Below are 27,624 nucleotides of genomic sequence, written 5' to 3'. Positions count from 1 at the left end.
ACTCAGTTGCTTCATGGTGCAAGTAGAGAAATGAGACACAAATGGATGGGGCTGTTAGCTAAGCCAGGGGGAGGCAAGGTTGAGTAAGATACAAGGTCTGTGGTGAAACTGCACCTTTCCAGCCAGAGCAAATAGAACTTAATGTTTTCCCAAACAGAGCTCCATGTGAAAACTAGAATACACAGCAAACTGATGAATGTGAACAGGGGCCAGAAGTCTGCAATGATCGCAGAACCATGGAATTCTGAAGTGGGTTGGAAGAGACCTTAAAGTTCATCTCTTTCTAACTCCCCTGCTACCTTCCCTATCCCAGGTTGCTCCCAGCCCTGTGCAACCTGTCCTTGAACACTTCCAGGGATGGGGCATCCACAAGTTCTCTGAGCAACCTGTGCCAATGCCCCATCACACTCACCATAAAAAAATTTTCTCCCAACATCTAATCTAAATCTCCCCTCCTGCTGTTTAAAAAAACTGTTCCCTCTTACCCTACCACCATCTACCCATGTAAAAAAAAAAAATCACTCTTCTTTTTTTTTAATAATGATTATGTGGTCCAGGGGCAGGAGAACAGTGAATAACTTGGTATGGAGGAGAAAAGAGCTGGGATTTGGTATGGGAAAGAGGAGGGGTGCAGGTGAAAACACAGGGGAAGTAAAGAACAATTTGCGTTTAAGTAACTGAGGATGGTTCAATTAACGCCCGCGGGTTGACTGGTGCTGCTGCGTCGGCTGGGGACGAGGAAACACGAGGGTTCAGGGTGCTGGACAAGGACTGTGACTCCCGGGAAGGTTTGCAGCGTGTCCCCGGGGCCGGGGCGGGCCGGTCCCGCCCGGAGCGGTGCCGCTCTCCCGGGACAGAGCCGCGCCAGCGCCGCGCTCCGCAGGTGGGTCCCGTGTCCCACCGGTGTCCCACCGGTGTCCCACCAGTGTCCCACCGGTGTCCCACCGGTGTCCCGGGGGCTCGGCAGGCACCGGGAGAGGGCGGAGCAGAGGGTTGGAGCCGCTGTTTCGGGTTTGCCCCACTGAGACGTGGCATTCCTGCCCTGTCCCGCTCCCGGCACGGCTGCCAGCGGCTGGAGCGCTCTGCGGTCAGCGGGCCCGCAGGGGACTCGGGTGGGAGCCACGCCACACGGGACTCACCTGAACGAAGGTGTGTGGGGACAGAGCTGCGCTGCAGGGTGGGCTCAGGGGCAGCAACATCCCGGGAACGGGGGTCCGGGGGAACAGAATCTCGGGACTGGGGTCTAGAGGAACAGCATCCCAGGACTGGGGGTCCAGGGCAGCAGAATCTCGGGATTGGGGGTTTGGGGAACAGCATCCCAGGACTGGGGCTCCAGGGCAGCAGAATCTCGGGATTGGGGGTTTGGGGAACAGCATCCCAGGACTGGGGCTCCAGGGCAGCAGAATCTCGGGATTTGGGGAACAGCATCCCAGGACTGGGGTTTGGAGGAGCAGCATCCCGTGACTAAGGGTCCGAAGGAGCAGCATCCCGGGACGGGCCCCACAGCTGCCCCCTTTGTGTTCCAGGGCTCCCGGGGAGCGTGGCCCCCCCGGCCATGCCAGCCCCCGCAGAGGCAGGGCGAGCCCCCGGCCCGCCGGATGGTGGCTGGGGATGGGTGGTGGTCTTCGGCGCCTTCGTTTCCATCGGCTTTGCCTACGCCTTCCCCAAAGGCTTGGCCATCTTCTTCAAAGAAATCCAGGATTTCTTTGGCACGTCCTATAGCGAAATCGCGTGGATCTCTTCCATCATGCTGGCCACGACGTACGGTGCAGGTGAGTGACCCTGCACCAGCCCCGGGGCACGGAGTTCTGTAAGAGCAGGAATAATCCAGAAACAGCCACTCTGGAGAGTAGAGGGAGAGCAACCAGTGCCCATCTATACGGGCACCACCCACAGCTTTGTTTTCTGATCATGTTTCCAAACGTTTGTTTAGGCAGACAAGTCATATGTGGAGCCTGAGGGGCTCCTGCCCAGAAATCAGAAGATTACCTATGAAAACTTTCTATGGGCATCAGGGGAAAAGCCCTGAGAATAGACTGGTGGAAACAACTATATCTGGGTTTTAGCCAGAGCTGAGTATGGAGTAGAATAATAAATGAAGTAGCTGCTTGTTTATTGTGCTGATAATCACAGCAATAAAATCGCCAGTTGTTCTTATCAGCTGTAAAGCAGTACATGTAGCTTTGATCTTTTTTATTATTTCAATATCACTTTAATGACTGAATGAAATACATGGGCTGCCCTTGATTAAATCTTCAGTTGGAGATGGACAGGAACCACACTCTGCAATTGCAGGAAGCTTCATTAATACTTATCCTGTCTATTAAAGAGATTCTGAAACGAATATTTGTTTTTACAAAGGTGTTTTTTCCCCCCTTAATAATGCACTGTAGTTGTTTTTGAAGAACACGGTTGCTCACATTTTAACAAAAATAAAGTTGCTTTGTGTAAGTTTGTAAGGTGGAAGTGAGGCTTGAGTCAGAGCTGTTGTAATGCACTGTGCTGTAACCCAGACTGGGTCCCACAGAGATGAGCTCTGCAAAGGCTGATTTCCTATGCAAGAACCCACAAATGGAACACTTGGAGGGTAGAACCCAAGCAGTGATTTAGAAAGAGAAATCCCCTGCTTGTGCCAGTGCCGTTGTCCTATTGTCTGTCCCATTACACTGTAATAAATGTGCCAAAGTATTTATTTACCTGTGGGCTGGGGGCTCCATGGGTACCTCTGTGAGTTGTTAGCAGCTCTGCTTTGTCTTACAATAAAAAAATGTTGTCCCCTGCCCTGGTGTGGAAGAGATGCTTTGTGCCTGACCATGAACAAATGTGGAACACGCTCTGCAGATTAACCCTGCACTGGCAGCACCTCGAGTTGCTCACAGGGGTATAGATGGGGAGCTTGAGCCTCTCGGGGTTCAGCTCACGGCCAAGGAGCTGGTGTTGGAGCAGGTGAAATGCTCTGATCACCTCTGCCTCCTCCCAGCTGCTCATTTGCCAACCCACCTTCTCTGTCTCTCCAAGTGTTCCAAGTCAGTGCTGTGTGCTCTGGGATGTCATGGGGGACTTTTACCCTGATTAACTGCACATCTCCTGCCTTTTTGCAGGAGCTTTAACTTTACCCTCCCTAATGCTATTACACGGTGATGCGGGGGCTGATACAACTGAATTGCAGGTGACTGTACCTTTGTACAAACGCTTGCCTTGCAGCTGCTCAGAATTATGTGCAGTTACCAGTCCTCCCCTCCCCTCCTCTGCTCTGGAGTGAGACTGATGCTTGTTGGATCCTCCCTGTGAGGTGCTGGGTGGCTCAGTGGCTGCAGACAGGGCGTGGGGGCAGCTGATGGAACATGGAGTCAATGAAGCACGGGTGCCCAAGAGTGTATTCAACACGTCTGCTTTGATTGACTGGGCATTTAACACCAGAGCAGGTGCAGCTTATGAATGACTCCAGTGGTTTGGAAATTTTCACTAAAGGACAGTTCCTCTGAGCTGCCCAGGTTTTGCTCTGCAGCAGAGCCTGTCAGAACTATGAGGATACAAGGCTTGATTTAATCTGCTGAAAACCTAGAAGACAGTTTAACACGGGATTTTTACTAATGTTCCCAAAAAAAAGAAATTCTAAAAATGCCAAAGTTTCAACATACTCCTGAGTAACTAATAGAACTACCAAACTAGCTGATTATTGCCATATCATGTCCATCCCTTCCCTTCCTTTCCCAAATGAGGCAGAACGGTCACAGGCTGTGTGGAGCTGCAGGTGATGCTGCCTGCTGCCCTGTGGGGACAGTGGGGGCACTGAGCATCTCCTACATGAAACATCAGGCACATGTCCCTGGAGGGGCCAGTGGAGCAATTGCTGGTGTCAGGTGTGGGCTCTGGAAGGAAATCCCAGGGAGGACTGACCCATCCCAGCTCTCTCCATCCCCAGGAGCATCACGGCTGCCCGGTGCCCTGGCAGGGCATGCAGAGGCCAATGTTTTCACCGACCACAGCTTTTGTTGACTCAGTGCTTGGTTTCCTTGGTGTTCTTGTTGGTCTAAGGGCTTGTTTTTTGGACTGTGCTGCTTACACTGTAACAGAGCTTGTGTTTGCATTTCATAAATAATGCAAATGAAGCTTATTTTCTGCAAATGCATGAACTAACCCAAATCTCCACTAGAGAAGCTGTGTTGATTTTGACAGCATGGATGCAGATTTACAGTGACCACCTGAGGCTTTGCTTGTAGCACCAAAGGAGTTGCAGTTTTTCAGACTAAAACTGAAAATCAGCAGCCAGGACTGTTTCTGCCCTTCACTTTCTGCTGAATTCCCCCAGGAAGCTGTTTTATACCAGCCAAGGCTCTGGCAATATATATTACAGAAGTTAATGTGTCTTATCCCGCAGTTTCTTAATCTGAACTAGGTTGCAGAAAACAATTCTGTCCCTATAATACAAGTAGTAAAACAGATTACTGTGCAGTAAAGTGGATAGCCAGGACTTTATGATGGGGTACTTGTAGTTCTAGCCAGAGCTCCTGTTCAACAATTCCACATTTTCAATTGCAGAAGGCAGACTGGGAGGTTTGAGAGTGAGGAGCATGAGGGAACATTGCTTTTCTCTGACCAAATCCCACAGGCTGAAGCCCTGTCAATCTGATGAAGATGGATTTGTTTTACAATGTTTCTACTTTTCTTTTTTTTTTTTTCTTGTCACGGGTGAAGAGCTCATTCCTTACCCCAAATGAGAAAGGTATCACAGAGCAGAGTCTTTGATGTATGGGGGAAAAAAAAGAAAAAGGATCTGATCAATGATCTTAGGGGTCTTTTCCAACCTTAATGATTCTCTGATTCTGTAAGGGACCAAGGGCCATGACACCATCCTTCCCTAGAGGTGCTTTCAGCTGCCCCTCAGCACCCGGGTAACAGGCTCTAGGGGTGAGGAGGACACAGCAAATGCCCCAAAATGTGGAACACCACAGGGTACCCATCGTGCTGCCAGATGCCCTGGGCAAGGCTTCTTTTTGCAAACTCCCTTCTTGGGCACTGTTTGCTGTGCCAGCACAAGACCAGGATTCCCAAGGTTTTGCCTCACGTACAGGGGTGAGTTTTGTTCAGGGAACAATTGCATTGCAAGGCTAAAAGCCTTTGCACCTCCTGATTTGGGCTGTGTTTTGGTGCCAGGTTCACTGAACTGAGCTGTCCTTTTCCCACTTTTAAGGGTGACACATTTGTATCTAGGCCACATATGTGTCCCTAGGGATAGCCATTACCAGGGGAAAACAGGAGGCACCAGAGCCTCAGAAAAGAAAAGATAAGCAGCATTAATTTGCTAGTAAATTAGTTGCCCTATTCAGCATCAGGGGAAACAGCCAAACGTTCTAAAAATAAGAAATAGTAATGCCACTAATTTAATACCAGTAATGTTCTTGTAGCTCTTGTGGTCTCCTGTAAGGCGGTCAGAGAGGTAAGGATTGTGGGAAGAAGTAATATCTTTTATTATGGCCAACTGTTAGAGCTTGAACAACGAGCCAGACTACTGGCACATGTGCCAGAATAGAGAGAATAATTTAATACTAGGACAGGGTCTGCATTTTCTTTTTAATTTTTTTTTTAATGGTGTCTGTGTGGCCAAATGCTTCCTTCATCTTTATAACAGAGTAACAGGAATCATCTAAGGGGAGCTCAGAGAGCAGATCCTCCTGCAGAGTAATTTCAGCTGCTTGGCTTGAATAGCTGGGGCTACACCAGGGGACATTGGAACCCTTTTAGTAATTTTGAAGAATTTCAGTCTTTTATGATTGCTGTGCATGTTTGTATACAGCTTGTAGGTGTAAATATGTGCTGCTTCTGTTGCCCTTTAATAGCTAAAAAGCTCAGGCTTATGGCATCAGCACCATGCATCGTTTTTATTCAAAATGTACTGCAGGAGAGTCTTGTCTCAGTCTTGCTATACCCTGCTGTAAAACTCCCCCCAGAATCTCCAGGGTGCTGCTCTAACACATCCAGACTTCCATTAAAATTAAGGAATCACTGTCTGTCTATTTTACAATGGCAGCATCAGAGAGCCACATTTTGCAAACATAAGAAAAATGAGAGTGTTTCTGGTGAAAAAGCTTCCACCTGAAACCAATCAGTCCAACCAACCATTAGTCTTGTTATTTATTGGTCTGTAATTTGTTGAAGATCAAATTACCTGAAGATTTAATTCTGGAAGTGCTCCACAACTAAATCTTTTCACCAAAGAAACTTTCTCCCAGAGCTTGTAAGTGCTTAATAGAGCATCTGCTAAAGCAGCAAGGAAGAGGAGCTGAAAGTCCACCACTGACCTTGAACATTTAATCCAAAATTTTATAGCTGTATTTTATTACACTGCTAGCATGATAAATTGCAGTGACAGGTTTAGAAAGCACCTTACAACATACAGTGGCATAAAGCTATATTAATAATGAGTTTGATTCTGCAATTTTTAACTTAATCAAAACTGGCAGTGTTCTCTCCTGCTCTGATCCAGACTCTATCAAAACCTTCTCTGCCTCCAGAAGACCCCAACCAGGGTTCTCCACCCATCTCTTGCTTTCAAACAGCTGTGATACACCACAGCTCTACAAGGGGAAACTGAGGCATGGGAGGAAGGTGTTGTTGTTGTTTTTTTTTTAATCTGTGTCAGCTCTCTGTACTGCTGTGTTTACAGCACTGGTTTAACAAACTTTCATTCTCAAGTGAAGCTTTTACTAGGATTTCCCTAGGCATGTGCTTTTCCACCTGAGTATTTGTGGAGGCTGAAACAAAAGGAGGAAGATTGTTCTGTTTATTCACAATGCTGTGGATATCCAGCATCCCGCTGTCTGGCTGAAGCCCTGGCAGGTGATCTCTGCAGCTGCCTGAAGTTGGACTTCACCTTTTCTCCTTACTCTCCCCACCTCTTGGAGTCCCACTCAATCAGCCTCCCCGTGCTGTGGAAACAAGACATCTTCCCGTGCAGGGGCAATCCCCAGGGTAGCAGCACCATTAGAATCCTAGATTTTGATAAGAAAGCTGGATGAGGAATTATTTGATTTCTGTGATGAATGGTGCTGCAGATTGATATACTTCTCCCGACTCTCAGAGAGCACTCCAGCTCTGCAAGGTCACCATGTATGGGCTTATATTTTTTATTTTTTTAAATAGCTCTGCTCTACTTAAGAGCGGTAATAGCACTATAGGTTCAGGTGAAATATTTCTGTGTTCGTGGACTTGGTCACAAAGCTTTATCATTTTGCCCTTCATTGGAGCTAACAAGGTCAGCAGTAATAGAGATGTGATAGACTTAATAAAAACCAAGATTAATAAGAACCAGGAGGAAGGAAGTGAAGAGTTTTGGCTGGGGGGTTGTTAATGGTCTTAAGCCAAGGAGTAAGTTATAATCAATTCCCCCCAGGTGGAATTCAAACATGTGAAACCTTCTTCCCCCAGATGCCAACGTGTCCCAGAGCATTGTAACTCTTCTGTCCCTCGATGGGCACTCTGCTGACCTCTTGGCCAAGTCATGCAGGGATTCCCAGGGGTGGGCAAAGCCCTTTGGAGATCACAAGCAGGCAGGGGCCAAATTGCTTCTGGAGCAGCATGTTAAGAGTGGTAACAAGGGACTGTTGACCTCCAGGAATGGATGTTCCAGCCACACAGGGAGCTCCTGTTCTGCAGCTGGGCTTCCAGCAATGGAAGGGATCAAAGCCAGTGGTCCTGCCAGGGCAAAAGAACAGCTAAAGAAATCACGGCAGAGCAACTCAGGCACTGTGATGTCCTGACCTGGTGAAGGTGAGAGCCTGTGATCTGCTGTGTGGTGAGATCCAAACCTGCAGCTGGGGAAACCACTGAGTGCTGTCCTTTTGCAGGAGAGCTTATTTAATTACCTAAATATGAAGTGACATGAAGGACCTTGTCCCCAGCCCCAATTTGGGAGCAGTTGGCCTGTGGCTCCTCCGTGCACCACAGGAGCAGCATCTAAACTGGGTAATCTGGAAATTGAAATGCCAGAGCACTGATCATATACGACTACTGAAAAAGGAAGAGAACACTTTGTCTTTCTGAAGGTTGAGCCTTGTCTGCTTTGTTTTTCTTCTTTATTTTATTTTATTTCATTTTCTTTCTTTTTAACATCAGGTTGCTGCTGTGGCAAATGTAAGTATTTCTGATGGGAGGTCAGGGTCCCTGTGTTCCCAAGGGCATGCCTGGTGGGTGCAGGAGAGGGAGGATTGCTGCAGCCTGGTTGCTGCAGTGGATCACTGCCCTCACTACTTTCCCAGCTGAATATGGTGCCAGTCCTGCCCAGGAGACCCAGCAGCACAGGACTGACCAGTTTGATGACTGAATAATGCATGTCCACACAATTTCTCCCATGCCTGGCTTATGCATCATCTCACAGGGATTGTGCTGAAGCTGCAGCCTTTTCCCCCTTAAATGAACTGACTGTTTTCCTCACCTGTGAGGAAGCAAATGAAGCATCTCTGGGGCCAGGTTAGCTGTTGGAGCTGCTGTGGCATGTGCTGGATTTCAGCCTTCTTATTCAAAATCAATTATTTGCAATGCAAAGTAATAGAATAAACTAATAGAAGGCAATGGGTAATTTAGGCGTGGACAGGTTTTTGGAAGATGCTCTGTCAGGTCTGGAAGAGGAGTATTTGAGACTGTGGCTGTCACCTGGAGTGTGTGCTCGCTGTCACTTGTCCTCAGTGTGTGGCCATCCTGTCTCCAGCAGCACTGCCTGAGGAAGGGCTGGTTGTCTGTGGCCTCCTCAGCCCATGCAAGTGCAAACCAAACCATCTGAACCAAGCAGCTCAGACTAATAATTATTAGCCTTCATTATTAGCATGTATCACCAGTTATTCTCCAGTGGTCTGGAGCAAGCAGGAGCAGGGCTCATTTATTAAGGGTGAGCAGCAGCTCTCCACACCCTGGTGACACAAACATTTAAAAGCAGGAGCTAGCCAAGTTTCTTCTGGCATGACAAAGAGTGAAAGGCTGCAGGCTTTGACTCTCTCATCCTTTCCCCCCCATGTTTGCAGCTGTGTTTTCTCTGGCTGGCTCCCTTTCAGGCTGTGCATTGCTACCAGGAGCTGGTGGCTGATTCTCCCTGTCTCCAGAGGCTGGTGGGCTCTGGCATCACATTAATAACATGGGGGCACTTGCTTCCATATGGGGGGCAATGAGGAGATTGCTCTGTTGTGATGGGCTGGTACCCTGGTGGATAAATTGCAAAGCCAAAGGCAGTGTTGTTATTCCATGGAGGGAGTGAGATTATTACTGAGGAAATTGCAGGCCTGCTCCTGCCATTGTTTTACTACTGGTGTAATAATAGACTTTGTTCTATTAGCATAAATGATTTCCCCCCTTTCCCTCTCTGCTGAGTATGTTGCACTCCTTCTTATATCCCCAGTGACTCCCCACAGTCAATGGCAGTCATGGCATGCTGAGTTCCTATTTGTATTTTCACAATATTTTGGAAAATATTAACTATCTGGGCAGTTTTTCTGGTGCTGACCAATGTCCCTGTGCAAGAACAGCCCTTTAGAGCCTCTCATCCCTGTAGAAGAGCAGGAAAAGCTGAGCTGCATGTTGCAGCCCCAGCCATGGGAGCTCTGGTGGTCCCAAATCTTCCAGCCCTGTGGTCCATGCAGTTGAGTATTTTGAAGTGTTGTTCTTTTATCACCTGTGTGGTCATCAAATGGTCTGAACAGCAGACCTAGAACATTTGCACTGGCTCTGTGCCACTTTACACTGTTAGAAAGGCAATGTTTTGAAACCTGGGGAAAAAAAAAACACCCCATGTTGCTGGAAACCTCTGGGTTACATATTTTCAGGGCCTCAGCTCTTAGGTGCTTATCTGAAAGCCAAACACAGAAATATTGCAGCAGAAATTCATCCAGGACTAGTTCCACCAGAAAGGTGGAACACTGTTACTATTAGTACCAGGTTAAGTTAAAAAAAAAAAAGACAAACTGAACCTTACAAATAAGGGAGATATATATACACACACAGGGTCAGAGGTATGGGAGAGAAGAATGTTTTAGTCCCTATTAGAAATATATCAGTGTTTCATACTGGCACTGGAAGTTTTGCAGCTCATAAAAAATTCATAAGGCTTGCTGAGGAAAACAGGAAGGCAATTCAGGTGTCTATTTTTTGAGCACTGTCATACTTGCAAGAGTTTAAGCCAGTCTGGATTGATATTTCTTGTTATATGCCAGCTCTGCATTATGATCCTCTCTGGATCATAGTTCAGTGGCTCAAAAAGAATGAATGACAAGGTGGCCTGGCTTTGTGGAGGAGAAGAGAGAAGAGTTCAGGGTATTTCACTTTCTCTTTATGGTTTTACAGTCTCCTCTTCAGGGTCCTTTTCACTCTGCAAACACAAAACTCAAGGTGAAAAGTAATTGGACAAGCTAACAAATGAGTTCAGGCTTACTGCAATCCCCACTGGCGAGTCTCTGTGTTTCTCTTGCCACCAAGAGCAGCCTCTTTGACATGGCTTTTCATGTACCAACTAACAAAGAATGGAAATCTGCCACAGGTATGAGAAAAGAGAGGCTTTAAACAGGACAGGCACTAAACCAGCCTGATTTATATGGGCTGAGGATAGTACTTTACATTTCATCAGTCTTCCAGGGGCTCCATGATCCCAGCTGCATCTTTTGGGGATATTTGGTGCAAACTGTTGCTCTCCAGGCTGCAGAGTTTTACTGCAGGCAGAAATGGAAGCCTCATGGTGTTCACCCTGCTCTGCAAGGGCTTGGGGTGTAAAGTGAAGCACCTGTGAGCAGGCTTTCCTTGCTCTTACCATGGGCTGATAGAGATGATGAAGAGCATGTTCCCGTGAGCCAGGGGAGGTGCAGAGCCACAGGCACAGCTCTGGGTGAAGCCAGCAGCAGGATAAAGCTCAGCACCCCCACTGTGTCCTCCGCTGTCCTGTGTTGTCCTTCTGCAATTGATGATAATGATGGCCATGGCTGGAAGTTCACTGGAAGGGAGGAAATCACTGGGTCATGGAAGGGGCTGCCATGTGGCTGGGTGGGGCAAATGCCATCCCTTCCTGCACCAAAACACCACCCCAATGTCATCATTCTTGTCATTGGACTGTACTGGCGTGCATGGGGTTAATTAAATGATGCTTCTAATTTCATCATTAGGCGTTGCAGTGCTGTATTGGTGGCGGGGCTGTGGGGACAGCCCTGACTGTTCTGCTCCCTGAGAAGCCTCAGTGCACTGGGGACATTCCCAGCAGCTGGAATGGTTTTTGCTCCTCGCTCTGATTTTTCAGGGACTTGCACAGCGTTTGTGTGGCTGCTCGTGCAAGGTCAAGCCGGTAAATGGCATCTTTCTGAGAGCTTTGCCAGCTGTTCCTCTTGCCCTGTTCTCACCTGATGCTGTAAATTAAGAAACAAAAATCACCCTGACTCCTCTTGGCTTCTCCCACTGCAGGCTTGCAGGAGGGAACAATGACTTCATTTGCATGCCAGGACAGGGAGCCTGTGGTTCCTGCACATTTCACCAGGCAGGTATTAGCAGCTAAAGGGGCCTCGGGATCCAAGCTGCACACGCTGTTACCGTAAATGGTTTCTCCGTGGTAATATACAACATCTTTATTCTTTCCGTGCCAGCTGAGTAACTGGCAAATGACAGGTCCTGCTTTTCAATTCCACCGTGCTGCCAGTGCCTGTCACACTTTTAATTTGTGCACTAGCTGCAAGCATAGCAGTAATTGTGTTTCACATTTCCCACAACTGCAGTGCTGGCTTTGTGTTCCCATTTCTTTGGTCCTCTGCCCTGTCTTGAGCTATTTAATGTTTTCTGAAGCTACCCCACAATGCTGCTGTTAAACTTATCTAATGTTTGATGTTTAATCAACTTCTCCCTCAAGACATGCACTGCAGGAGGCACGGGGCAGAGCGGGGCAGGAGGGTGCACTCGGACCTGCTGGGTGTGATGCTGATTGCTGCAGGCACCTGGGCAGGCTGAGGGGTCTGTGTGTGTGCTCTGCCCAGGCTGGCAGCGTTGGGAGCTGAAATGTGCACAGCTCCCAGATGTGACAGACTGTGTGTGCCACTTCCCACCTAGAGATGGGACAGATTTTGAAAGGCCGCTCTGCTAAAGCCTCTGGATGTAGGTTCAAATGACTTAAGTGGAAGTAATTTTGGGGATGTAATTTTGCATTTGCTTCAACGCATTTGAAAGGTCTGCTCAGGACTGTTAAAAACCCTTCAGCCTTTGAGCAACAGCTCAAGGAAGTTTGATTTTCCAGCTGTTTGAGACTCTGGGTTGGATTTTTTTGGTGTCTTGTGTAAGTCCAGCTTTTCCTGCAGGTTGAGTGCTCATCATGGCTTTTACTGTGGATTCTCTGTGGCTGAGAAGGTTTAGTCCAGATGTTCTGCTCCCGTTTTCTCCTCTAACTGGATGCAGTCGGTACCTGAGAGGTCTCTGATCTCCAGTTCTGTGTGGGTGAGGCTGGCCAGGTGCTGTCCCTCACAGGCACGTGCTGTGATCCTCTAGGCTGTGGCTCTTTTCCAAAGCAGGCTCACAGGGCCTGGACACCTTCAGGCTGTGAAGGAGAAAAGCTTCTGTGCTTCGGAATTTTGTCACAGCTCCCTGTGAGCTCAGCCCAGCCCAGGCAGGTGACACCCTTGAGAGCACAGCTCTCCCACCTGGACTGGCAAACATGGGTCTGATTTTCCTGTTGTAAAACTGATTGTTCTGGTTGCAGCAGATGAAGGCTGCTTGCTGATTGTCATGCAAACCTCCTGTGAAACATTGCTGAGAGATCACACATGAGAAGAATGGGGAAAAGTTTCAGTCTTATGGCTTAATAAGTGCTTGCTGTAAATGAAGCTGAGATGTGTCTGAGGACACAGCACACATGGAGTGTCCCCAGGGACACAGAAAAGACTGCTCTTGTTTGTAAAGCCAATAGTTTGGATACAAACATTTATTTTCCTCTTTTTCAGCCTCTGCCCTGGGCTGTCCCATAGCTGGGCAGAATGTATCCTACCCTCAGCTCCCTCCAGTTCATTATCTGCTCTCATGGTCCATGCCATCCATCATTCCTGATGGATGAAGCTAATACATAAATCCTAATTTCCCTTCTCCTAAACTGGATGCTGCAAGAGCAGGACACATGTGAGCTGTCCTGTTTTTCCTCTCATAGCAGGGGCCTCTCTCCATGGTAGCTGTCCCAGGTCAGAGCAGGAGAGGAGCCTTAGCAGGGATATTGTGGGCTTTAAATGCTTTGCCCCATGATACAACATCCTGTAGGGTGCAAGCCCTCTGCCAGTGGGCAAAGGTAATTGAAACCACATTTTCTTAGTTGAGTAATTAGATTGATTCTGCAGAAATGCGGACATGTGGAAAATTGAAAAATGGAAGAGTTGCATGCCCTTAGGCTGCAGATGAATATGTTGGTGCCTTTCTGAGGAACACTGGCTCGATCTATTGAATTGCAGGACGTGCCGAGACCAGCTCAGCACGATGCAAGTTCAGGCTCTGACCAGGAGACACTCAGACAGAAGGGGATCTCTTTCTCTCTGTGTTGATCTGAAATATGTATCCATTTCCCCAGAACTTCTCATTGAATTCTGTAGTGCTCTGTGCAGCAAAAGGATGCACATGTGTGAATCCAGTTACAGGATTAGCAGAAAAACTCTCCATGTAATTATACACACACAGACATTTTAATTAAATGCTGAATTTGATGGGACTAGATAACACAGCTGCAGGGATGTTGTTGAGGCTGTGCTTGTGTGCATTTAATTTATGAATGTTTTGACCTCATACATCAAGTGGAAAGTATTTCTGTAGGCTTCATTCCCCACATTAAACCAACCATACTTACTGTTTTCTATTCTTGCACATTATAACAGATGAGAACTTGTTTGAATGCTGTCAGCCATGCTGAGGGAGGGTTGGAGTTTCTGGGTTTCATTCCTGTGATCAGGAGTGCTGTGGCTTGCAGGGTGTGGAGAAAGCTATGGAGGAAATATCCTGCTGAGATTATTTAAGCAAAGGTAAATATTCTACCATGGCTCTGTGGTGAGGTAGGTCCCACAGCCAAACTCTTCAGAGATGCCCATGAGTTTAAAAACCTGTTTGCAGTACTGCATGTGTTGGTGGGGTGGGAAGTGGCAGGAATGAAGGCAGATGGGTACACTGGGCTCTGGAACACCAGTACTGTATGATGAGTAGCACCACAAATAGCCAGGTAAGTTCAGATATTCAATCTGCCTGTACTCCCCCTCCTCATTTCCAGTATCACTTTTAAAGCATTTTGATTTAGGATTTTTGAGTAATACAGAATCTTTTCCTTACATGGCTTGGGCTTCCAGACTGCTCCTTCCTGTGCACTTTGCCTTCTCTAGTTCTGACTTCTCAGTCTGCTCTAACTTCAGAGCTGGCTTTTCTTTGAACAGGAGGTTGGTCCTGAGGTGCCATTACAGTGCCTCTAATATATATCATACTGTGTTTCTGATTTTTACTGGTCTCCTTTCCTCAGATTTCAATGCTTTGTTTCAGTGTGCACAGTTTTTGTCAAGCCATTTCTCTCTTTCATAATTTTGCACTGTGCTGAACCTCCTCTTTGCATAAATGCAAGTCCAGACTGGTTCTTTGGAGCTCTGGCTAATCAATCATCCCAAACCTTCTGCCTACATGGGCTGCTATTAAGATTTAATTAACAACTGTTCTGCTGAAGCTTTGGTCCTGGTCAGCAGTATCGGAATTGCATTAAATAGAGGCATTAAAAATGCAACAGCATTTGTGATATCAGCTTTGCAATATGAGCCACTGCTTTGTGTGTATAGTTTAACATCATCATAAATCAAGAAGCTCCTGTGCTGGGATCCTGTGTTTGCATGATTTGTTGTTGCTCTTTGCCTTCTCTGGTGACACTTGGAAGTCCTGGGGGCAGAAGCTGTCACTGACTACACACCCGTGGTGCTGGACATGCTGCCCTCTCCATGTGGATCGTCTCTGCTTCTCCATTTTCTTCTTGAACTCACCCTAGGAGCTGTCAGCAGCACTCAGGACAATTGATGTTGCAGAGCTTTACCTGCTTTGTGTCAAACATGACTTCTGTCAGAAGATGTGACCTCAAGGTCCCTTTTGCCCTCTTTCCCCAGGTCCCATCAGCAGCATTTTAGTGAACCGCTATGGCAGCCGCCCCGTGGTCATGTTTGGGGGCCTCTTGTGTGGTGTGGGGATGATCTCAGCTGCCTTCTGCACCAGCATCCTGCAGCTCTACATCTGTGTGGGCTTCATCACAGGTGAGAACAAAGCAGCTTCTCCTCCATGTGTGAGGCTCCCTTCTGGTGGCCTGGGGCTTCCACACCTGGGCAATGTGCGCACCAACACAAACACAATGGGATGCTGGGGAGGCAAAAAGCTTGTGAGATAAAAATCTGGTGGGACAAAGGCCTTCCTTATCAATGCTCCAGATGAACTTTAGCAAAGAGCATGTTCCCTGCTCAGTGCTGCTCCTGGCTGGGCATTGCATGTGGGATCCAGGCAGGGCTGGGATCCAGGTGTGGGATCCAGGCAGGACTGGGATCCAGGTGTGGGATCCAGGCAGGGCTGTGCTCTCTGCAGCTGAATGCTCTGGGCCAGGATGCTGGGGATGGTGGCCATCAGTGGCCTCAGCTCCCCCTGAAGCAATCCCAGGGTGACTGTGCTCTCCCCTGGGCAAGGCAAGTCCTTCTGGGTACAAGTGTGACTATAAAGACTTCCTCCTATGTTACTGTGTGTTATCTTCCCTCTGTGAGATACATGAGATGAGGTTTCAGGGGTTTGCTTCAGTTTGCTTGCCCTTTGCCAGCTTGTGAGGTGAGGAGGTCCTTTATCTGAAAATAAGAACTGCTGGAGCTGACTGAAAATAGGCAACAATCTCCCTATTGTGAAAAACCCCTCCTGTATTTCCCTCTTGAAGTTCCAATTTGAATTGCCTGTATTGAAATATGAAATTCAATATTGGAAACTGAAGCAGAATAAGGCATAGGCTCAGTCCAGCATCTTTAAAGCCTGCAGGTGCCAGGTTATTGCTTTTAAAGGTAGATGGATTAGGGCTCTCCACCTGTGTGAGTATAGATGCTTAATTGTAAGTATTTTTATTATTTTGGACAAGGTACAGCCAAAGTTTATTCCAGTGTAGCTAGGACATCTGCTTCAAAACATGACACAATGAGTTCAAAATTGGCTTTTGAGGTTGCCAGGTGTATGGTTTAATGAATGTCCCCAATCTCTCTGCAAATGCATTGTGTTGCTGCTTTCTGGATGTGAAAATGTGAGCTCAACATTTAGAATCAATAAAACCAGCCACTAGCAAAGTAAATTGGGACAGAAAGTTTGTCACCCTGTTCTTCTGTATCAATATTCCTTTATTAAATCTGTACAGTAGTGAATAAACCCCCATGTAGGATTCCCTCTCTTAAACCTTACTCTTCCTAAGGACTGTCATTTTATTTAAGTGAAACTGTGTGATTATTGGATGAATAAATCTTGCGGATTCCTTGAAAGAGACTCCAGGAACAAAGTGATGGGAAATAAAAAATTACCAATGTCCCCCAATGCTTCTTCATGCATAAGCTTGCATCATTTTGTGCTAAAAAAAATGTCCTCTAGGAAGACAAAGGGGGAAGTGACAGGACAAGGGGAAATGATTTTCAACTGACAGAAGGCAGTTTGGATTAGATGGTAGGAAGAAATTCTTTATTGTGAGGGTTGGGAGCCCATGGCACACGATGCAGAGAGAGAAGCTGTGGCTGCCCCTGGATCCCTGGAAGTGTCCAAGGCCAGGTTGAATGGGGTTGGGACAACCTGGGATACTGGAAGGTGTCCCTGCCCATGGCAAAGGAGTTGGAAAGGAATGAATTTTAAGGTCCATTCCAGCCTAAAGCATTTTCTGATTCTAAATTGACTAATGCTGAATTAGCATATGGAAATCATAAATCCTCTGCTAACAATATCCAATGCATTTTGGTGAGCAGAAGGACTCACACAGGAAACAGGGCTGTAGGAAGGCCCCAGCTTCTCTGTTCTAAAGCACTTGGCTGAAAAGGTGACAGGAGGGAATTCTGTGCAGAACCCCAATGGACCTAGGATTGATAGAGATTTTGCTCTTGCTTGGTCCCTGAACGTGTCTGCAAGCCTGGTCCATCACCCACCACAGAGAGCTGATAGTGTGGGCAGTACTCAGTGCACAGGTGACCCTTGTGCCAGCCCCAGGGTACAGGGCTCAAACACCCACGTCTCTTGGTCTGCCGTGCTGCGTTGTTTCCTCTGAGCAGAACACATCTTCTGGGAGCAGAACACATCTTCTGGGAGCAGAACACAACTTCTGTGTGCGTCTTTTCCTCCTGCTTGCTGAACAAGGGCAGCTGTGTGGATGAGGTGCTGGCTGATAACCCATCATCTCCAGGCACGGGGTGTGTGCTGGGGAAGGAATATTAATTTGACAGAGAAAGGAAGATGCTTGTAAGCCTGCTAACATGCTTGATGCCTCTAATTAAGCTTGAAGTATCTTTGCTGGCCAAGCCTAACATGGAGCATTCAAGGGCAATTATGAGGCTGCCTGCCCATCACATGGCTGCACGAGGAGAGGATTTTGTAAAGGGGATTTGCAGTAGCTGTAAAGCAACCCGTAAACATCACACTCTTTCTACCTTCCTTCCTAATAGCCTGGAAAGAAAACAGACCAATGTAGAAGCCTGTGTTTTTCATGTAAATCACAGGGATGGAGGTAAAAACAAGGTCTTGGTATGAGGAGGTCTGTGCTACAGTCCTGTGCCTTTGGCATATTAATAGAAATCTCTTCAGAGGAGCAGAGCAGGAAGTATCTGTTTGCAGTGCAGGGATTAGACACGGCAATCTCAGTTGCTGACTTGATTATGCCTGTTTCCATTTGCATGCTGAGCAGGAACCAGGCTCTGCTGGTGGAGGCAGCTCCGTCCTTGATGGCACTCTGGGCTGCACCAGGCACTTTGCATGCACTGAAAACCCCACAGCCTCTTCCCATTGGTTTCCCTACAGCACTTAGAAAAAGAAATGGGGTTTGCAAGCTGTCCACCTGGACAGATGCCAGCCTGGATGCATTAAATAGGTGTTTCAACATGCAACCTCTTCTGGAGTCTGAGGAAGAAGCAGCAAATTTCAAAGCTAATTGCAAGGTAGTAACAACTGGTCAGACGTTAGTTCAAACTGCACCAATTAGGCTGCCATGAAATAAAATGGGATCTTGGGTGAGCCGTGTGGACTAATGAGAGCAGAGTCTTTGCCAGGACTGTAAATTTTGAGCACTGAAATACCTGGTCAGATTGTTCTTTGCTAATAAAGTAAGAACAAGATCAATAACTACACAGCTGAGCCCTGTAGCACCACTTATTTCCCTCTAATATGAGTGAGATGTATTTAATACAGGAAAGGACACTCCCTCTGGCACAGGTTTGTTTCTGTTCTTGCAACACCACTGACAGACCTCTCTGTCATATCCCTGGGGAGAAAATGTGGTTATTGAGTAACAATTCCAGCTATGGAAAAGCTGCTGTAGTTTCTGAAAACTGCAATAAAATGGATGTAAATATTTCCTACAAAAGTCAGCCAAAAGCTTAAAGTAAATTGAAATTCCAGTTATTCAGTTTGAAACTCTCCAAATTTAATTAATGGGAAGAGCATGAGGTAATATTAAGTTAGATTTTTCTGACTGGCAAATTAATGTTCACATAATAAAAAAAAAAAAATTGAGATCATTATTGTTTAAGTGGGTAGCTGGCATCCACTCTGATTTTCCTCCTTTGGAAGACATGTGGTGTGACCCTACCAAAAATGACTCTGTGGAAATGATGGTTCAATTTCTGCCCTAACTGACCAGCCTGGGAAATGGAGAATTATTGCAAACTCTCACCTGCTGTGCTGCATCTTCTCAGGTGGAAAAAAATAAATTTCTATATTTCAGCACTGTCCAAGGGTGTTCTCTAAGTAGGGCTGTGGTTTCCTCTGTGGTTCCCAGGTCACCCTGAATTTGGTTTGTATGCATTACAAGCAGGCTGCACTTCCCAAAGATGTGCTCTGCCTAATATATGGACTATCTAAAAAGTTCATGCTGAGAATGTTTTTTATCCAGAATTCTTTTAATATGTTGCTATTACAATTTATTTTTAATGTTGTAAACTTCAAAGTAATTAAAAAAAGAACTTTAGACTTGGCAAAAATCATAATTTTGTAAACCCATTTAAACTGAAGCTATCCAGCATTGGCTGGATTCTGCTGCATCAGTTGGATTCTACTCTATCAGTGACTAATGATAGTGTTCCTTAATTAATTTTAAGGACCTTGACCTTTGTAAATTCTCTTCTGTAAAGCAATATGCCTAATTATGTACTGCACAGTTAAACAAACTAATTATACTGACTAATGAACAAGAAAAAATCTGCATGACCCTATTTTCAGGATTCATGTTCTCTGATATAATCACTTCAAGTATTACATTTCTGCTTTGTTCTAATGTGGCTTGTTCTTTCCTGGATGGTGGAGTGGAAAATATGTGGCATGATATTTAAATGCCATTTTGATGGAGTTTGGGAAAATGAAGCTTTTATGAAAACACTGAATGTCAAAGAAATGCTTGAAAATATTATTGATGTTTAATTATTGATTATTGATGCTGAGCATCAGGAAGAATTGTTGGACATCAGGAAGAATTTTTTCACTGAAAAGGTGATCGAGCATTGGAATGGGCTGCCCAGGGTGGTGGTGAATTCACCATCCTTGGAAGCATTCAAGAAAAAGCTGGATGTGGCCCTCAGTGCTCTGGTCAAGTTCATAACGTGATGATTGGTCAAAGGTTGGACTCCATGGCCTTGGGGGTCTTTTCCAACCTTACTGATTGTGTGATTCTATGGTTCTATATGGCAGTGCTCTCAAACAGAACCACAGAAAACTGAGACCATCACCGCATTTGGTAACTCTGCCTGCGGATTCTACCTGTGCAGGAGAAGCTGGCCAAGTGAATTAGCAATGCAGATTTATAAGGGCGTTTATATATCCAAATGCAATAAAAATTAATTCTAATTAAAAGAAACACTCCAGGGTACGGTGTAATCAGCATCCTCAGTAACTGTTTTGCTGTGTGCTTGTAGATCTCTAAATCTTTTGCATCAGACCTGAATTGCTCACAGCACCAAATCAGTCATGGCTGAAGAGGGTGATGTTATTTTCTGTGCAGGTCTGGCTGCCTGGCAGCAGAGTTGGGTGCCCATGGAAGGGGATGCCAGCCCTTGATAAATGCACTTTGGTGGTTGGCACTGCCCAGGCCAAAGCAACTTTCCTCAAACTGAGTGTTCCCATTTTTAAAAACAGATCCATCCTCTCCCCCTACAAGGCCAGAACCCACCCGCATTCAGTGAGGGAATAATTTTGGTTCACTCTGAAGCAAACTCTTGGTGCTAGTTTTGCCACCCAAGAGATTTGCAGTGTAGGAGGAAGGGGGGGTTCTCTGACTCAAAGAGTGTTTCTGGGGCCTGGTTACCCAAATGTGGCAGCCAGAATTCAAAGACACCATGAGCAATGCTTGCATCAGATTATTGTGTTGAAGAGCCGCCAGTGAACCAATTGACTGTGAATTTCCTTAAACAATGAGCTGGGGAGAAATGGGTCTCAAATCTTCCTTTGTGTATCTGAACTGTTTTCCAGGATTTGGCCTTGCTCTCAACCTTCAGCCATCAGTGATAATCATAGGCAAATATTTCTTGAAGAGAAGACCCATTGCCAATGGCCTTGCTATGGCAGGGAGCCCCGTGATGCTTTGCACCCTGGCACCTCTCAACCAATTCCTTTTTGACAATTTTGGCTGGAGAGGCAGCTTTTTAATTCTTGGGGCAATTTTATTAAACTGCTGTGTGGCAGGAGCTCTCTTCAGACCCATCGGGGCAGGCACAGCACTGGTCAAAACCCACGTGAATGAGGAAGGCAAGGATGCTCTGGAAAGAAAGATCGCTGCAGATGGCCCCATGGAGAAAAAAATAGAAGAGGAAGGAGGAAAAGACTGCTTTGAAAAAGTCAATCAGTACCTTGATTTTTCCCTCTTTAAACACAGAGGGTTCTTGATTTACCTGATTGGAAACGTGCTTATGTTCCTGGGGTTCTTCGCCCCCATCGTTTTCCTGGCACCGTATGCAAAGCACACGGGCATCGATGAATATTCCGCTGCTTTCCTGCTTTCCATCCTTGCTATTGTGGATATGGTTGCTCGCCCTACCACCGGCATTGTTGCCAACAGCAGGTGGGTGAGGCCAAGGATCCAGTACTTCTTCAGCTTTGCCATCGCCTTCAACAGCGCCTGCCACCTCCTGTGCCCGCTGGCCTCCAGCTACGCGGGGCTCATCGTGTACTCCAGCTTCTTTGGCTTGGCCTTTGGCATGGTGTGTGCCATGCTGTTCGAGACGCTGATGGACCTGGTGGGGGCTGCCCGGTTCACGAGCGCCGTCGGCCTCGTCACCATCGCCGAGTGCTGCACCATACTGCTGGGACCACCTATTGGAGGTGAGTGCGTCCTCCTCCTCCTCCTCCTCCTCTGCTGCCACTGGGCTGCCACTTGGATTTAGACTTTTGTAAGCACAGTTTGTGGGAAATTATTCTATATGTGTTTTCTCTGCCTCACAATCACCATTTTTCCACTAATAACTGGATAGGAAATGATGTCCTTGATGTCTCCTCTAGCATTTCCTCTTTCCTCCTTTCTGTGTTGTCCTCCAGTTGAAGCGAGTCTTGGAGAGTCGTCTTTTAATCCTGGATCCCTTCAAACACTTGAACTAAACTTGCAGAGTGGAACTTCCTACAACACCAAGAACCTTGCACTTCAGACAGCTCCTCCTGGAGATTCCTCCTTTTGGAAAAGGCTGGAGACCACCACAATTTAAGAAAAACACAACAGTTCTGTGAAAGCTTCTTGTTGAGTCAAACCTTGCTGTTTGTCTCTGAGGCTCTGCGCACACTGCATAGGAATTTCAGTCATCTTAGTGCAGCTGAAAGATTTAAAGCTGTTCTAAAAATAATTTTAAAAAAGATTTATTTTGGATGGCATAGTTTGAAATATCAAAAGGCAGAGCCCACAAAAATCCATGTGGACAATACTGAGCTCCAGGAGGACTTTCAGTCATCTAAAGATAAGTTAGGACAGTGATCCCCTGTGATTTAACAGCCTTAATATTCCCTCTACAGTATGTGCTCCTTTTACAGTTTGAACCCTTTTCCTGGATTCAAAACTGAGATATAGCTAATGCTTCATATGACACATCCTGCAGAGCTGTTTAATCCTGCATATTACTGGGTAGTTCATACAGTGTGACAGAAGCAGCTGTATCCTCTTGCTGTCTTAAAGATTCATCATTTAATTAATGACAAACAAAAGAAAATACGATTTTTTAAATGACCGTTTTCTGAATTATGTAATTTTCTGTGTGGGAGATTAAGTTAATGACTAGAGACTGCTAATGAGGCTAACACAGTTCTGTGTAATAATCAGTAATATTAGTTTTGTATGGTTTTCCCCACCATTTTAATAAGCAGCAAATTTATTGGTTCTTTGGCATTTTAATAACCTACTGCAGGGTTCTGCTTTAATGAACTAAGTAAATTGTTCCCAATGTGTTTTATGACTTTATCTTATTCTCAAAGGAAAAGAGGCAAGACTATCCTACTGTTGAATTTTCCAATACTCTACTCATTAAAACTCTCATTGAAACCTATTTAGGAGACCCCTAGGTTATCCTGATGAGCAGAAAAGGAAAAATTGTTGCAATTAGCATTTGGTTGATGTTTCACCAGTAGCATGAAAAACACAGTGCATTGAAAACGGTGTATCAAGTCAGTTAGGATGATTCAGGAAAAACCACTGACCAAAACCACTTAAAAATTATTATTATTTTTGTCATCAGGAAATCTATTTGGTGACCATAAAAGCCCTTGTTAGTGCAATTCAGTGGGATAACTAATCATCAGCTTTTCAACCTTAAGGGTCAATTGGGAAGTAATTAAAGGTCCCTCTTTTTGAGGAGGAGAACATATTCCAAAACGTCAGAGAGCTAATGGATGATGGGCCACTTTCAGGGAAGATTGTCTGTACTGTGAAGGCCAGGTTAGGAGTGGGTCTTACTTTAATTAGGATTTGGGATGTTAAGAATGGTCTGTGTTGCCCAGTAAATGGGAATTAATGCTCAGGATCATAATCCCAATAAGATTTGCATTACATTTTGACATAATGGAGAATGGTGACATTTCAATTAAGCTGTCTCACTTCAATTACTCTGTAACTCTGTAGCAGAGGCATTAACCTTTGAGAGGAACCTGCCACATTTGTCTTGGCATCGAAATTATCTGACATTGACAGCATCATCTTTGCTTTCCCTGGAACTAATGTTTTCCAGTTTCACGCTGTGCCCTTTCCTCTTTAGATCATGAGTGTAACTACAGAAAGGGCAGCTGTGACCAAAAGCTGAGTCCCCTCTAATGCTGGTGGGTGACCCATGGTGGAATAAATCACAGAGACTATGCCAAGAGTATGAGACGAGACCCAGTGGGCAGGTGCCTTCTCATGAAAGTCTTCCCTGCTGCTGCCTTTTGACTGCCAAGCCAAATGGATATTCTTGTAGTTGGTCGTTGGAGTCAGTGGAAAGGCTGCCTGCAGGCTCTGTGATCAGAGGAGTAGTTTAGCATGGAAAAAATGGAAAAGTCCAGACTTTGCAGTGTAGGTTCTGTCCCCTTCCACTGAACTGTCCAAATTATCAGAGCATTACCTGTACCAATGTCAATTACCCACAGGCTGTATAGTGCAACACATGTCCAGTATTTGCAGGCTCAGGGTGCTTGTGGAAGACGTCAGAAGTTCAGAGAATGTTTTGTCCTAAAGCCACAAGGTATTCCTTGATATATAGTATCTGAACACACAATATCCTTTCCTTCATCTCTAAATTTCCTTTTTTTAATATATATATATATATATATATATATATATATATATATTTTGCAGGAATTCTGATTGATACCTTTGGAGATTATAAGTATATGTTCATTAAATGTGGAGCTGTGATGGTCCTGGCAGGAACCTTTCTGTTCATCATGAATTATTATAATTATCGTATGCTTGCCAAGGAGGAGAAGGAAAGAAAGACAAAAGAAGAGGATCCTGAATCTGTAAGGACAGAAAATGAAGGCAAAAAAAACTGGAACAAAGACTCCACACAGGATGGGCCTGAGCTGGAACCTTTGAGAGAGAAGGGAGAAGCAGTAAAGAAGGAAATGAATGGCACAAATCAAGTTTGAACTTGTTCTTGTGGGCTGAATGGGAAATGACTTCTGGGTTGCTCAAATGAGCATCAGCTGTGAAATCACACTAGGTTTTAAAATTTTACTCTATTCTCTGCCATGTGCATCCTCTTCTTTGTTGTAGGAGACTAGAGAAGGCTAGACTTTGCTGAGATGACTAGAACAGAAACAAGTCCTGATTCTTATAAACTGCTGGGACACTTCAGTATCCACTTGCATACCAAATGTCTTGCAAGATTTTCCTTTAGATATTCCCCATTTCCCAGAGAGAAGGGAAAGGCGATGTTTTTCAGGGGGCCAGGATGAGGCTGACATGAGACAGGAATCCTTCAGGTGCTTTGTCTGTATGGGGCAGAATTTTAGTCTTAAGCTTCACCCTTGACCTACATTTGAACAGTGCAAATTTAATTTTTCCCTAGGAGGTTACTAAGTCTTTATTATCCAATTTCTGAGCACCTTACCATTTCTAGTGAGCTTTTTCTTTACAACACTCTGGTGAGACAGTAAGTGTTGCCACTATTAATTAATTGCGCAAATGAAGAATGAAGCACAGAGGAGCTTTGGGCATCATTGCATCAGTGAATAAAGCTTAGGCGTGCCAGAGCTGAAGTGGAATCCACTGCCCTGAATTAGTTTCCTACAAGCCCTGCTGAGCACAGGTATCCCCTTGCAAGAAAATAGGGAATAAAAAGGATAGTGGTGTATTAAACCACAGCCTGCTCCACAGTGCACTCTGCTCACTGTGTCTCACACTACTCAGGATTAGTGATTTTGAACACTGTCTCACAGCTGGGACCTTGTGCCATATTTTTTTTTAACTTGCTTCAGTTGCATCCATCCTGGAGGGAATCCAAACCCAAGTGTCTCCCCCTTGTTTGGGCTGGAGTAGGCAACTCCCTGGTGCTGGCACTGCAATTCCTGCTGGCCTCATGCCACCCTGTTGCATTAAGCAAAGTTTGCCCAGGTCAGTGATGCAGAGGTGGAGCTGAGAACACTTAGGAGGCTCTCATCCTGTGGTGATAAATTTGATCTGGGAAGATCTGCGCTCTGATGTATTTTATACCAAGCAGCTGTTGCCCAAGAGCCATTAATGCTGAACATGGCATCATGCAGTTAAACCATGAGACATCTGTGGAATTTCATAGATTTGATTAGATAAAAAACAAGGATTTTTCAGGCAGATTACCCAAATCCAAAGGTAAAACTAGTCTAGAAGTTAGTTCTCCTTTTTCTTTGTTTCAGTGGTACCCGTATGTGATCAGATCATATTTTTTCATGGTTTTGTCTTCGAAGAACTCTATTTTCTTGTCACTTGTGCACACAATATGAAGGAAGGCTTGTAAAAATACTTTCATAAATACGCTCTACTCTTAAAATTAGGTCATTCTTGTACAAAATTTTTTCTTTGAATTCTTTCATTTCTTTGAAGAGTAATTGTCTTTGGCTTCAGTAGGACTTAGGACTTAAATGTTAGCCTTATGCCATAATTTGTATTTACTCTGAAAAAAAACCAAAACATATATAAATTAATTAGGCCTTCAGTGCTTGTTTCTAATACCCTTTATTTCTGTCAAATATATTTGTGATATTTCATTTAAAAGGCATTAGTAGAAGGTCGTGAATATTTTCCAATATGCCTTCTGTCATATACCATCATATACTTAATAAAACTATTTTTTAAAATTAGATTAGTTTGCACTTTCCTGTGTGTGTAATGCAGCTTCTTGATTCAGTGAGGAGTTTATCCGCAGAGGGTTTCTAGTCCTGGCTCCATGCACATTGTGACACAACTCTTGGTCACCACCTCATGTTCCTGTTGATTTGGATTCCTTTGACGTCCTTGGTGGTCTGGGCCAGCCTGAGTCACACCTCCAGTTGTGTGGGCCCAGGAGTGTGAAAGCAGTGCAGAATGACCTGGAAAGGACCTGACAAGATGATTTTCATACCTTTCCACCAGGTTGTATCAATTTATCCTTAGTGCAATGACCCAGATACTCAGCTGTTGTTACAGCAGGAGCTGATACTCAGGCTCCTCGTGTCTCAGAAACCCCAAGCAAGCTTTTTAGCTCATAAAACTTTGTTAATACAGGTAAGATTTTTAATGAAAAGGTGTTCTGTTCATCTATCTGTGAAAATCCTCTGGAAAAGATGCCTTTGTCAAATTGCCCCTGAGGGCAAAAAATGTTTCACTGGATAAGTAGACCTTTAAGGCTTCAGAATTCTTCTAACATGAAGCAGCTACTTCATTTAACCTACTCACCCTCCTGTCAAAGAAACTTACACTGCCTTTAAGATTATGGTACTATTTCTGTCAGGTAGGAAGCCACACTTTTTTTAGCACAATTTTGGTGATTATGGCTGGTTTCCAGTGGTGGGTGGCCTGACTCTTTCTTCTCTGTCACCTGCTTCTGCTGCCACCTTACACTCAAACCTCTGATCATGACATCCCACTCATCACTGCAGAAAAGCAATGCCAAATAACTCCATACTTATAAGCCCTAGAAATGCTTCCTTGACTCAAATCCTAGGAATTAAACACCTTGCAAACTCAAGCTGTAATCCTTTCTTGGAAAGCTCTCAAACTTTCCTAAGAACATTTTTAGTTATTAAAAATGACTAGTGCATTATGAAATAACCATTGCAAAAAGCTCTTGTGATGCAGTAGAAACTGCCTGTGCATCTAATTTAGTGATTTGAGCGGCAAGTTGAACACAATATGCATATTTACTTAGATTTGGAAAGCACCTGTGTAAGCAGGTCAAGAGGTGTGAGTGTTGTGCCATAAATATGCATCCTAGGCACACGGGGGATATTTGGGATATCAGATGTGCAGGGATGATTGCAAACACTTTCTTTGGAGTGCAGTTATGAGACTTTTTTTTCGTATTTCATTAGCTTGTGACCTTATTAGAAGCAATTGCCATTGTTTCCAGGGCTTCTCAGACTTCATCATGAGCCTGATTTGGATGCTGAAGCGTCATTCCCAACAACCACAAAAGAAGCCAACAGAGTGGTGTTTGATTGGGAGGTGTGACAAGTACCATGGATTGGATTTAGATTTATCCCATGTACTTGTTTTTTGTTTACAGTTCCCCTCACTTTTATCCTCCATATATTTAGCTTTCCAAATTCAAAGGCAAGGAGGTAGAATTCAAATATTTCACTACTTTGGTGTAGCAAAATTTGTACAACTTCCTCCCTCTCTTTTTGTAAGGATGTTAGAGGAGTGACTCTGCCACAAGACGGAGTGTCATGCTGCTGGAAGGGGACAGTTTCTGCCATCACACCTTGGGCCAGGTGCTGCTTTCCCCCACACAT

The 27,624-nt window shown here is 45.2% G+C and overlaps 1 protein-coding gene across 1 annotated transcript; it reads left to right on the top strand.

Moving 5' to 3' along the window:
• The first annotated feature begins 1,555 nt into the window (after positions 1-1,555).
• On the top strand, positions 1,556-24,303 carry LOC134048737 (monocarboxylate transporter 2-like). Its single transcript, XM_062500699.1, has 4 exons — positions 1,556-1,772; positions 15,117-15,260; positions 20,677-21,525; positions 24,011-24,303. Exons 1-4 carry the CDS (start codon positions 1,556-1,558, stop codon positions 24,301-24,303), a joined length of 1,503 nt encoding a protein of 500 aa, XP_062356683.1.
• Positions 24,304-27,624: the final 3,321 nt, after the last annotated feature.

The sequence above is a fragment of the Cinclus cinclus genome, chromosome 12, assembly GCF_963662255.1.
Source record: "Cinclus cinclus chromosome 12, bCinCin1.1, whole genome shotgun sequence".
In the NCBI taxonomy this organism is placed as follows: domain Eukaryota; kingdom Metazoa; phylum Chordata; class Aves; order Passeriformes; family Cinclidae; genus Cinclus; species Cinclus cinclus.
This window is presented reverse-complemented; position numbering and strand designations above follow the sequence as displayed.

What these genes read in the sequence shown, in the direction of transcription:
- LOC134048737 (XM_062500699.1), top strand. Translation starts at nt 1,556, where the DNA reads ATGCCAGCCCCCGCAGAGGCAGGGCGAGCCCCCGGCCCGCCGGATGGT. An exon ending in GGCCACGACGTACGGTGCAG is followed by an intron (nt 1,773 to 15,116) that starts GTGAGTGACCCT and finishes CTCTTTCCCCAG; the next exon opens with GTCCCATCAGCAGCATTTTA. An exon ending in GCTGGGACCACCTATTGGAG is followed by an intron (nt 21,526 to 24,010) that starts GTGAGTGCGTCC and finishes TATATTTTGCAG; the next exon opens with GAATTCTGATTGATACCTTT.